Genomic DNA, 13,160 nt, shown 5'->3' with positions numbered 1-13,160 from the left:
CCTGTAAAGACTAGCAAATGCGCACACACACACACACACACACACACACACACACACACACAGAGCGAAGGAGAGAGAGAGAGAGAGAGAGAGAGAGAGAGAGAGAGAGAGAGAGAGCGCAGACAGCATGACAGTGTGGCAGTATGATGGAGCAGTGAGACCCCTGGAGGTGACTCCTGATATGACAGTAAAATGAGATGGAGACCAGGATACATTTTTTCTCAGGAGACGAACGTTTTGGGGTTTAAAGGTCCTCGGAAAATGAGCGTCATTATCCCGGGGATGAACATGGATCATGAAAGAGTCTGCATAAGACCTCGTAATGTAAGTGATTCATTTTTTAAATATTTGTATATGTGTTTTTATTATTGATTTTTTATTAATATTTATTAATTATTGTTAGTTATTAGTGTTAGTGCCTTCACCTCGGGGAAATCCTCCTCCATACTTGTCTCACATTGGTCACACATCTTTTTCATGTCTCTCTCATGTCTGTTTCATCTCTGCTGAACCTCTGTCCTACACCTGTCTATCCTCTAACTACCCTCTGTCTCACCTCTGTCTCATGCCTGTATTGCATCTATACTGCATCTGCCTCATACAAGTCACATGTAAGTGTAACAATTGTCTCATTTCTCATGTCTGTCTTGCATCTGTTATGCACCTGTCACATTTAAGCCATTCTCATTTCTGTCTCACCTATGTCTCATGCCTGTCTTGCATTTGCCTCATTTCTTCCTCACACCTGTCTCATGTCTGTGTAACAATTGTCTCTTTTGTCTGTCTCATGCCTGTCTTGCATCTGTCATGCGCCTGTCACATCTGACTTACAGTATGTGTCTCACTTCGGTTCCACCTCTGTCTAACTTCTGTTTCATGCCTGTCCTGCATCCATCTTGCATCTGCCTGCATCTGGCTCACATTTGTCTCATGCTTGCCTTACGCACGTCTCTAGTCTGCCTCATGTCTGTGTCACAACTGTTTTATGTCTGTGCCACATTTGTCTATCTGTCTCAAATTAGTTTGTCTGACTCACACCCATCTGTCTCATGTCTGTATTTTGTCTGTTTCCCTCAGGAGCATGAAACCTTGTTGGCTCGCTGGCAGAATAAGAGCACGGAGAGCGTGATCGAGCTCCACAATAAGACACCGGTGTGGAACGATGACACTCAGTCGTATGTGCTGAACTTCCACGGCAGAGTCACTCAGGCCTCTGTGAAGAATTTCCAGATCATTCACGATAACGACCGTGAGTTTAAAAAAAACCTCTCAACTAACATATATTACCTTTAATCACACTATTAAAAGTAAATAATCACAATGTATTTTTGTGATTTCTTTAAACACTAACTCATCTCTACTGTGTGTGTGTGTGTGTGTGTTTAGCGGACTATATCGTGATGCAGTTTGGCCGAGTGGCTGAGGACATTTTCACTATGGACTATAACTACCCCATGTGTGCGCTTCAGGCTTTCGCTATCGCTTTGTCCAGCTTTGACAGCAAACTAGCCTGTGAGTAACACAGGAGGACATGCTAGCAGGGGTGAGCCAGAGGGACGTGTGAGAGGACGGATTAGGGGACATTCTGATTTCCTAAGAAGGACTTCAGTGACCGGGACAAGTCCTAAATTAAATGGATCCTCTGTATATGGGAGCGCACAGAAGTTTGGACTGTACACACAGCAGACCAACGAACGCTTCTTTCTGCTTTTCCGGGACAACGGCGAAGGAAAAAGCACAAAGTCTGACACACACCGTCTGAATTTTATCCATGTTGCAATTTCAAGTCGAATGAATTATTGTGTAACTTTGCTGCTGCAGCAAATGCGTTTGTATTAGCGGTGAAATCTCATCGTCAGTCTCATCGCTGGATTAACTGCAGTTGTCTGAGTAACGCTAACGCTGAACACGCTAACATCACTGCTGATCGCTTCCTAACCATCCTAATACCACTTTATACTCTCATTTTCATCGGCTAATGTTGGACTTCAAATTTTGTACAGTAATATTAAAAGTGTGTGTGTGTGTGTGTGTGTGTGTGTGTGTGTGTGTGTGTGTGTGTGTGTGCGTGTGTTAATGACTAACTTCAATCACGTAACAAGTCTTTGTGACGCTTTCTGAAGCTTCATGCCGTCTGAAGTGTTTTGTATTTCTATTTTATTTATGTATTTATAGATCGTTCTGCTGTGATTTTATTTAACACCACATTAGCACTCAAGACTCAGTACTGACAACTTACACATGAAAACTCAACACTCAATACTCAACACTAAGAACTCAATACTCAATACTTGAAACTGAAAACTTAACACTCCACACTGACAACTCAACACGCAAATCTCAACACTGACAATTCAACACTCAACTCTCAACATGATCATCTCAACACTCAACACTGGCATGTCAACACTCAAAATACAACACTCAACACAAACAAACTTAACACTCAGTACTTAACACTGACAACTGACCAATGACAAAAAAAATACAGAAAGATCAATACCTCAACAGTGAAAACAAAATTAATAAACACCCACTAATCATTGGACATGCAATATTTAATCATAAACAATGTAAATTCAACACTCATAAAATTTAAAACCTAACAATCAGTCTTTCCCACTGAAAATGTAACATCCACTGCTCAACATTCAACAGGGAAAACACTCAATACTCAACACTGACAATTCAACACCCAGTACTGAACACTTAAAACTCAACACCCGATACACATCACTGAAATCTCAACACCCAGTACACAACACCGAAACAACACTAAATCCTCACAGCAAAAAATTCAACACTCAGCAGTGAAAACACTCTGTACCCAACACTAAAAACTCAACACAATACGCACACGCGCACACACACTACAGTAACACTCAGGATAAAGTTCACTGTTCTGTTAATTGTTAAGTCCTGGGTCTGTAAATTCAACAATGTACAACAAATTCACAGACCCAGGACTTAACAATTAATTAACAGAACAGTGAACTTTATCTTGAGTGTTACTGTAGTGTGTGTGTGTGTGTGTGTGTGTGTGTGTGTGTGTGTGTGTGTGTGTGTGTGTGTTCTCAATTCTTGTCAGTGTGTTTTTCAGTGAAAGAATAAATTACAACAAACGGAAAATAAATTTACTGGAAAAAATCTTTTTTTTGCTTCTATTTCTGGTTTTATTGTAAACTGTTTCACAAATCAGAGCAGGTATAAACTCTAAATAAACCTTGTGAATAAACAAACATCTGAACAAACATTTTATTTATTTATTTGCTATTTTTAGGGTAGCACCATAGGGCTCAGAACTACATTACCCATCAGCCCCAGCAAGTCACATGTCTTACTGAACACTCTCACTTCTGTCTCATGTCTTGATTTGATCATTTATAGTCTGTATCACATTGTCTTGCATATGTTTTGCACCTGCCAAATCTGTCTCACATCTGTCTTGTTTTTGTGTCATATCTCTCTTACCTTCCGTTCACATCTGTCTTATGTTCATCTTGCATCCATTTTGTGTCTGTCTCACATCTGTCTCATGCTTGTCTCACATCCATCTTGTGTCTGTGTCACACTTTGTGACATAGTGGTGTTATTATGACATAGTGGTGTTATAATGAAATAAGACACAGGTGAGAGTTTTTAATTAACATATTTGCTATTGTCCAAAAGTCCAAAAGTCCAAAAACTACATTACCCATTAGATTCAGTACTTCTCAGTAATCACTCTCACTTTATTTCATAATAACACCACTGTGTCTTTCATTATCAAGCTTTTGTCATCTCTCATCTGCCACATTATCACTTATAGTCCATATTTTCTTACCCAGTATAATATAATTCTAACATAATTACAGTGAAATGAAAACAGACAAACAAACAAAAACAATACAGTTCTAAAGGCATGTTTACTGTATAAATTACACTAATCTGTAGGTACTGCAGTAACACACACTGAGAAAATACCCATGGTTCTCTGATGGTCAGATTTCCATAAATACTGATGGATTCTGTGTGGGTTTTTAGAAGATCAGGTCAGTTTTCCTTTTTCTGGTTCTTGTAGCGCATCATGAGTCCTGTGGCTTCGGCTGCTCCTGATTGCTCAGAGTTCACCCCAGGTTCAGGTTTATATTTTAAAAGGAAGTCAATCAGATCAAGTTCCTCTACTTCTGGATCCCAGATGAGCTGATTGCTGAAATCCAGGCGCTCGGCTTCCATCAGTGGGTCATCCTCCTCCATTTCCTCCCTCTCCATCTCTTCCTCTATCCCCATCTCCATCTCCTCCTCCAGCTTCATCTCATTCTCCTTCTCACTTTCCCTTTGTACAGCCTTATCTTTTTTCTTCTGCAGCTCCTCCTCCCTCTCCGTGTTCTTCAGATCATCTTCATCCAGCTTATTATCATCATCATCATAGTCATCATCATCATAGTCATCGTCATCCACATCTCCATAGCTGCATCTGACAGAACCTGTTTTGGAACAGTAAAAAAACTGCCTCTGAATACTAAAAGAAATCTGTCTCCTCCTACTGGTCTGTTGTCCTGGTGAATTTGGTGTCTCCTGTTCATCTGTAGAGTCATAAGCCAGACAAGGTTGATCTTCACTAACTTCCTCCTTTTCTTCTTCATCCTGTTGATGATCTTCATCAGCACCATCTTTATTATCTTCTGTTTCTTCTCCTTTTTCGAGTACACCATCACCTTTAATCTTTTTAGGATCATCTTGATTTTCACTAAACTCATCTTTCACTTTTTCAGTCTCTTCATTCCTTTTGTCCTCCTCTTCTTCGCTTTCTATTCTTTCAGCCAGTTCCTCGGGTGTAGAAACATCTCCATATGGCTCCTCCAAGATGACACTTGGATAGCGTCTGCGAAGCTGCACCTCATACTGAGGAAAGGTTTCTTTAGGATAACCTAAGAATGAGAAACAATATCATATTGTCATGAAGATGTGATAGTGAGATCGATGAAATAAGAGTGTATGTTACAGGGCCAGTGAGAGAGATAGATGAAATGAGAGTGTATGTTACAGTGAGAGAGATAGATGAAGTGGGAGTGTATGTTACAGTGAGAGAGATAGATGAAGTGGGAGTGTATGTTACAGGGCCAGTGTGAGATATAGATGAAGTGACAGTGTGTTATAGGTCCAATGAGAGAGATAGATGAAGTGACAGTGTGTTACAGGGCCAGTGAGAGAGATAGATGAAGTGACAGTGTGTTACAGGGCCAGTGAGAGATAGATGAAGTGACAGTGTGTTACAGGGCCAGTGAGAGAGATAGATGAAGTGACAGTGTGTTACAGGGCCAGTGAGGGAGATAGATGAAGTGACAGTGTGTTACAGGGCCAGTGAGGGAGATAGATGAAGTGACGGTGTTACAGGGCAAGTGAGGGAGATAGATGAAGTGAGAGTGTATGTTACAGGGCCAGTTAGAGAGATAGATGAAGTGAGAGTGTGTTACAAGGCCAGTTAGAGAGATAGATGAAGTGACAGTGTGTTACGGGGCCAGAGTGAGAGATAGATGAAGTGAGAGTGTATGTTACAGGGCCAGTGTGTGAGATAGATGAAGTGACAATGTGTTACGGGGCCATTTAGACAGATAGAGGAAGTGACAGTGTGTTACGGGGCCAGTTAGAGAGATAGATGAAGTGACGGTGTTACAGGGCCAGTGAGGGAGATAGATGAAGTGAGAGTGTATGTTACAGGGCCAGTTAGAGAGATAGATGAAGTGAGAGTGTGTTACAAGGCCAGTTAGAGAGATAGATGAAGTGACAGTGTGTTACGGGGCCAGTGTGAGAGATAGATGAAGTGGGAGTGTATGTTACAGGGCCAGTTAGAGAAATAGATGAAGTGACAGTGTGTTATAGGTCAAATGAGAGAGATAGATGAAGTGAGAGCTTGTGTTACAGGGCCAGTGAGGGAGATAGATGAAGTGACAGTGTGTTACAGGGCCAGTGAAAGAGATAGATGAAGTGAGAGTGTATGTTACAGGGCCAGTGTGAGAGATAGATGAAGTGACAGTGTGTTACGGGGCCAGTAAGAGAGATAGATGAAGTGACAGTGTGTTACGGGGCCAGTTAGAGAGATAGATGAAGTGACAGTGTGTTATGGGGCCAGTGAGGGAGATGATGAAGTGGCAGTGTGTTACAGGGCCAGTGAGGAAAATAGATGAAGTGAGAGTGTATGTTACAGGGCCAGTGTGAGCGATAGATGAAGTGACAGTGTGTTACAGGGCCAGTGTGAGAGATAGATGAAGTGAGAGTGTATGTTACAGGGCCAGTGTGAGAGATAGATGAAGTGACAGTGTGTTACAGGGCCAGTTAGAGAGATAGATGAAGTGAGAGTGTATGTTACAGGGCCAGTGTGAGAGATAGATGAAGTGAGAGTGTATGTTACAGGGCCAGTGTGAGAGATAGATGAAGTGACAGTGTGTTACAGGGCCAGTTAGAGAGATAGATGAAGTGACAGTGTGTTACAGGGCCAGTGTGAGAGAGATAGATGAAGTGACAGTGTGTTACAGGGCCAGTGAAAGAGATAGATGAAGTGAGAGTGTATGTTACAGGGCCAGTGTGAGAGATAGATGAAGTGACAGTGTGTTACGGGGCCAGTAAGAGAGATAGATGAAGTGACAGTGTGTTACGGGGCCAGTTAGAGATAGATGAAGTGACAGTGTGTTATGGGGCCAGTGAGGGAGATGATGAAGTGGCAGTGTGTTACAGGGCCAGTGAGGAAAATAGATGAAGTGAGAGTGTATGTTACAGGGCCAGTGTGAGATAGATGAAGTGAGAGTGTATGTTACATGGCCAGTGTGAGAGATAGATGAAGTGAGAGTGTATGTTACAGGGCCAGTGTGAGAGATAGATGAAGTGACAGTGTGTTACAGGGCCAGTTAGAGATAGATGAAGTGAGAGTGTATGTTACAGGGCCAGTGTGAGAGATAGATGAAGTGAGAGTGTGTTACAGGGCCAGTGTGAGAGATAGATGAAGTGACAGTGTGTTACAGGGCCAGTTAGAGATAGATGAAGTGACAGTGTGTTACAGGGCCAGTTAGAGAGATAGATGAAGTGACAGTGTGTTACAGGGCCAGTGTGAGAGATAGATAAAGTGAGAGTGTATGTTACAGGGCCAGTGTGAGAGATAGATGAAGTGACAGTGTGTTACAGGGCCAGTTAGAGATAGATGAAGTGAGAGTGTATGTTACATGGCCAGTGTGAGAGAGATAGATGAAGTGACAGTGTGTTACAGGGCCAGTTAGAGAGATAGATGAAGTGAGAGTGTATGTTACAGGGCCAGTGTGAGAGATAGATGAAGTGAGAGTGTATGTTACAGGGCCAGTGTGAGAGATAGATGAAGTGACAGTGTGTTACAGGGCCAGTTAGAGATAGATGAAGTGACAGTGTGTTACAGGGCCAGTTAGAGAGATAGATGAAGTGACAGTGTGTTACAGGGCCAGTGTGAGAGATAGATAAAGTGAGAGTGTATGTTACAGGGCCAGTGTGAGAGATAGATGAAGTGACAGTGTGTTACGGGGCCAGTTAGAGAGATAGATGAAGTGAGAGTGTATGTTACATGGCCAGTGTGAGATAGATGAAGTGAGAGTGTGTTACAGGGCCAGTGTGAGAGATAGATGAAGTGAGAGTGTATGTTACAGGGCCAGTGTGAGAGATAGATGAAGTGACAGTGTGATACAGGGCCAGTTAGAGAGATAGATGAAGTGACAGTGTGTTACAGGGCCAGTGAGAGAGATAGATGAAGTGAGAGTGTATGTTACATGGCCAGTGTGAGAGATAGATGAAGTGAGAGTGTGTTACAGGGCCAGTGTGAGAGATAGATGAAGTGAGTGTATGTTACAGGGCCAGTGTGAGAGATAGATGAAGTGACAGTGTGTTACAGGGCCAGTTAGAGAGATAGATGAAGTGACAGTGTGTTACAGGGCCAGTAAAAGAGATAGATGAAGTGAGAGTGTATGTTACAGGGCCCGTGTGAGAGATAGATGAAGTGACAGTGTGTTACGGGGCCAGTTAGAGAGATAGATGAAGTGACAGTGTGTTACAAGGCCAGAGAGATAGATGAAGTGACAGTGTGTTACAGGGACAGTTAGAAAGATAGATGAAGTGACAGTGTGTTACAGGGCCAGTTAGAGAGATAGATGAAGTGACAGTGTGTTACAGGGCCAGTTAGAGAGATAGGTGAAGTGAGTGTGTGTTACAGGTGCAGTGGCAGAGAGATAGATAAAGTAAGGTACAGTGATAGAAATATAGATAAAGTGAGAGTGTTACAGATGCAGAAATAGAGAGATAGATGAAATGAGACTGTGTGTTATGGAGACAGTGAGAGAGATAGAAGAGGGCTGGAGGACAGCTGGAGTTTGTATCATGGACTTTCCCTCAATCAATGTCTATAAGTGAGTTTGGAATATTTTATTGTAATTCTGCAATTCTGTTAAATCAGTCCGAACCTAAATTCTGCTCAGTTTGGTGGAAGTAGTCTAAAATGTTCAATGTGTTCAATGGAAGTCAATTGGATTTTTTGCCACTTTGAGCTAGAAAGTTTAATATTGATATCACCCAAATGAGGATGGGTTCCCCTTTTTGAGTCTGGTTCCTCTCAAGGTTTTTTCTTATTCATCTAGGGAGTTTTTCCTTGCCACAGTCACCCCAGTCTGCTCAGGAATAAATACACATTAATTAAAGCTGCTTTGAGACAATGTCCATTGTGAAAAGCGCTATAGAAATAAACTTGAACTTGAACTTGAACTTAATATGAAAGTTACTCCTCTGGAAAGATGTTCCACTAGATTTTGGAGTGTACTTGTATGGATTTGTGTTCTTTCAGTAATGAGGGCTTTAGTAAAGTCAGGTAATGATGTAGTTTGAGCAGTATACAGTTGTGTGCTTTTTAACTTTGTGATAACAAATTGAGAAAGAACCACGTATGGCTGGAAAAGTCAGGTATCTCAATACTTTTGGCCATATATTGTACATCAGTGTGTGAGGTTTACCCTCCCAGTCTACATAATATGGGGTTTCCTCAGCTTCCTCCTCAGGCGTAACATCTTCCAGCATTCGTCTTTCCAACAACACGTTTGAGATCTTCCTTAGGTGCTGGAGTTTTCTCTTCTTATGTCCAATTCTGTACTTACAATGCCTGTGACTAGAAAACTCACAGATCAAATCACCTTCATCAGATATTACACACACACACACACACACACACACACACACACACACACACACACACAGTCACACAGCTTTCCTAAGATAAAAAGTTCCCTCAGTGAATGTGTTTTGAAGATAAAGCCTTTCCACTCTGAGATCTCAAAACACACAGGTGAGAGAAGTTCTGTACCTTGCAGGAGTCAGAACAGATCTTGACCTTCTTCTCTCTGCTTGTCCTTCCATCAGTTTTAATGTGCTCTGTAGCTGTGCCATCTCATCCTCAGCTGCAATCAATAGTTACACAAGCAACGTTACAGACATCCTGAGGTTCTGCAGAGTACTCTGAGCACACTGTGTCTGACTCCATCACCTGAAAATGACTGATGCTGTTTTCTTGCTCTACACCAAAATCTACAGATGACTGCAATGCTAAATATTAAGTCTTCAGCTTATTGTACACCTGCAGCTCATTGTTATCAGAAACTGCTGAGCTGCTTGTGATTTTATAATCCGAGTTTAACAACAGAATAAAGCTCCCTGGAGGCTGCAAGATGATCTTTATCAACATCATGTGCAATAACAACACCATCAGGAGGTTAATGAAGAAGGGAAAATAAAAACAGTACCGCAGGGATGCTGGAGCAGCTGGGCTACACTGGAATGATGGAGATGGATTTTTTTTAAAAAGTTGTCTGTGGTTTTATTTAAAAAGTTATTGAGGGTTATAAGAATTCAGCCATGATGCTCATTTTATTATAAAATTGTTTACATTTTGCCTTTTGGGTATCTCAATTAATTACATAAATTAAACATAATGAATGAATTGTTTTAATAATATTTAATAATGTGTTTAATAATAATAATGTTTTGATCATTGCTTTTGTAAAACTTTTGCTATTGTAATTAATTATAATTTATTTTATTTATTAGAAAGAACTATTTAAAGTTTAAAAGGTGTGTATCGTGTCAGTGTGGGGTTTGGACAGCAAACTCGGCCCTGGACTTCCATACCCATCAACCCCCACAGAATACTACAAATCACATGACCCTGTCACATGTCTCATCAATGACACCTAGTTTGTGTTTGCTCTGAATTTTGTACACATTAAAGTTCTGAGTGTTTTCTTTGTGTATTTGGTGCTATCTAACATTGACTTGTTCTGCTTTTTTTTGTAATTTTTTATATATTTTTTGTTTCATGCACTTCCTGCTCTTGTGTCAGTTTATGGAAATAATTAGTGTTAGTTTGAAGGTAAGAATTTTCTCAATTTCTCGATAATTCTGTATTTTTTACATACTTACTTGTTTCTGGTGTTTCCATGCGCTCGGCCATCATGATGGTGAATCTACACTTTTGTTTTGTAGATTGTTCTTTATGTGTAAGCTGAAAAGGAAACAAAGCAAAGATCTGTTGAAAAACAAGTGAATATCTAAAATTCAACTGACTATAAAATGTTTAGTCATTACCAAATCAACTCTCGAATATATCAGTGACCGACGTTACTGTAATTGTACCTTATAGAATATATAAATGATATAAAGGAAAATTCCAAAGCCGTAAATAGGAGTGACTTGACTGAGGAGCGGAGATTTCTGAAAAGTTTTCTTCTGCCAAAAGCTCTCAGGGATTGAAGTTGTTCTAGAAAGTGATTCAGGAGTCCACACATTAACATCATCATCTTTATCCTCTCTTGGTGTTGGACCATACCCAGGTCTCACAGCAGGAAGACTTCCACGACCACCTGCTGATTTGAAAAAAAAGGCTGAAATTTGTCTCTGTACCAAAAACTTTGATCAGCAGCATTTCACTCCGCATTAGAATTGAATTGAATTAATTTATATTAATTAAATACATTTTATTAATTTAAAGTAACAAGACTCTTAAACTAATGTATGAAAAGTGTCTCCAGGAAATATCTGATTTATTAATTCAAATTTTTTGAGTTAGGTTTAGTCTACAATGCTGCAAAATTCTGGAACACTTGGACAAATGTTTCAGACATTTTCCAAGATTCCCTCAGATTTGTGTCTGAGGTATCTTCACTCTATATAAATATACACACTATATGGACAATCAAGCCATATGTGATTCTTCTCCAAACTGCTACCACAAAAAAAAGAGGTACACAACTGTATAGGATGTAGGATAATAGGATGTATAGAATGCCTTCATATGTAGTAGCATTAAACTTTCACTTTAATTGAACTAGGAGGCTTGAACCTGTTCCAGCATGACAATGCTTCTGACCGCCCCCCAGGCCTCCTCACCCTACATTACTACCTGACTTTACAGCCTTGTAGATGAATTAGCTGCTGAAGTGAAGGCTTTTATACCAGCAAATGAGGTCTAAATGTGGAATCGGCTGCTCAAAATGCACCTATAAATCCTCTGGTGACAAACTTATATATTTACAAATATAAAATGATATACAAATATGTTTATATGTTATATACACAGTAAATATATATATTAGGACTGTCAATCAATTTAAATATTTAATCGAGCTTAATTGCATGGTTGCCATGTGTTAACTCATTATCAATCGCAACTTTATCGCACATTTTTATCTGTTCTTAATCTACCTTAAATTTGAACTTTTTACGTTTTTAATACTCTAATCAACATGGCCATGGGCGAATTTGGATGCTTTATGCAAATGTATGTTTATTATTAGTAAAACCATACTTACATAGAGCATGAAGACAAAATATTCTTGTAAATGTTTTAAATTAATTATGGCGTTTTAATTTCAAGCCATGGCTTGCTCATCAGGGATAAATGCACACCATTCACCTTAACTGTTAATTTCTGTAAAGCTGCTTTGAGACAATGTCTGTTGTGAAAAGCGCTAAAGAAATAAACTTGACTTGACTTAATTGCCGTATGTGTGCATTATTATCATAATTTTGGTTCTCTAGAATTGACTTAATTTAATTTAATTTAATTTAATTTAATTTAATTTAATTTAATTTAATTTAATTTAATTTAATTTAATTTAATTTAATTTAATAGTTTCTCTAAGGATCACATGACTTTTGACACTCACATTCAGATACACTGAAACCTGCATCTAGTTTAGACAACATTATACACTGGTATAGAAAACATGAACACCAGAGGGAAGAGGAGCTACAAAGCAGAAGGTGGGGATCAGATGAAGCATTCAACAGAAACATTATTTAAAAAATGAAAAGCTTTTTACATCCTGATTCTTTCAATCGACACTTATAGAAAGTCAAATCAGTAAAATGAGTAAAAAATCTGCAGTGCTAAATGAGATGTCAACAATGTGCCTTTTCATCCTGAATGATTAGAACTGCTCACTCCTGTGGCTGTTTAAAGCTCATAACCTAACACACTTAAAACTCAGAAAATAAAGATTAATTCCTGACTGTGACTCCAACAGTGAGGATTAAAGTGTAAATAAAACCTTAGTATTTTTTCTCAGAAAGTGGACACTGAAATGGAGAGAAGATTATAAGGAATGAAAGATTTAGGGAAAAAACAGATGGGAAAGGGTAATTTTTTTTGTAAACATACCTTCTAATTGAAGAACCACCTTCTCCTTTCTTGCAGATAAAAACAGTTTGGGCAAAAACAGAGCCATGGAGAGGATGAGACAAGAGAGCAAAGTGATCTTCTGTGTCTGTGAAACCAACATTTTGGATAAACAAGAGAATTTGAAGATTAAACCAGATTTACAGCGACGTCATCACTTAATAACGTCTCCACTCCCGCATTAATCCATCATCCATCATTCCCAAGCATAATGAGGTAAAAATTATAATAATAATAATAATAATAATAATAATAATAATAATAATAATAATAATAATAATAATAATAATATTTATTATTATATTTTTTTCCCACTTATTATTATTATTATTGGTAGCAATAGTATAAAACAATGTATTATTTCTATCTATTGTTATTACTATTGTAAACTATTTTTAGAGTAATAAATAAAATAAACTTAATAATTAGTAGTTTATTAAATGGAATA

The 13,160-nt window shown here is 39.1% G+C and overlaps 2 protein-coding genes and 1 long non-coding RNA gene across 9 annotated transcripts in view; 2 read left to right on the top strand and 1 right to left on the bottom strand.

The window, feature by feature from the left end:
* The window catches only part of tub (TUB bipartite transcription factor), a 51,429-nt gene extending 48,278 nt beyond the window's left edge, over positions 1-3,151 (top strand). For 3 of the 6 annotated variants that reach the window (XM_046858040.1, XM_046858036.1, XM_046858038.1), the window contains 4 exons: positions 226-324; positions 606-611; positions 1,078-1,249; positions 1,387-3,151. In XM_046858040.1, the coding sequence (XP_046713996.1) occupies positions 226-324; positions 606-611; positions 1,078-1,249; positions 1,387-1,520 (411 nt within the window). In that variant the 3' untranslated portion in view covers positions 1,521-3,151. The remainder of the gene's footprint in view (positions 1-225; positions 325-605; positions 612-1,077; positions 1,250-1,386) is intronic. The other 3 variants (XM_046858041.1, XM_046858037.1, XM_046858039.1) reach the window with 2 other exon arrangements.
* An 80-nt stretch (positions 3,152-3,231) lies between these two features.
* ric3a (RIC3 acetylcholine receptor chaperone a) lies at positions 3,232-12,815 on the bottom strand. The gene is made up of 6 exons (XM_046858035.1): positions 12,695-12,815; positions 10,669-10,898; positions 10,456-10,537; positions 9,344-9,437; positions 8,997-9,148; positions 3,232-4,910 (listed from the first exon to the last, which is right to left on the bottom strand). Exons 1-6 carry the CDS (start codon positions 12,813-12,815, stop codon positions 4,033-4,035), a joined length of 1,557 nt encoding a protein of 518 aa, XP_046713991.1. The 3' UTR covers positions 3,232-4,032.
* The window catches only part of LOC124391460, a 30,302-nt gene continuing 27,371 nt past the window's right edge, over positions 10,230-13,160 (top strand). For both annotated transcript variants that reach the window (XR_006926980.1, XR_006926979.1), the window contains exons 1-2: positions 10,230-10,405; positions 12,731-12,928. This is a non-coding gene — a long non-coding RNA (uncharacterized LOC124391460). The remainder of the gene's footprint in view (positions 10,406-12,730; positions 12,929-13,160) is intronic.

The sequence above is a fragment of the Silurus meridionalis genome, chromosome 9 (genome assembly GCF_014805685.1).
Source record: "Silurus meridionalis isolate SWU-2019-XX chromosome 9, ASM1480568v1, whole genome shotgun sequence".
NCBI classification, from domain to species: Eukaryota; Metazoa; Chordata; class Actinopteri; order Siluriformes; family Siluridae; genus Silurus; species Silurus meridionalis.
The sequence above is the reverse complement of the archived record's forward strand: the minus strand, read 5'-3'. Positions and strand labels throughout refer to the sequence as shown.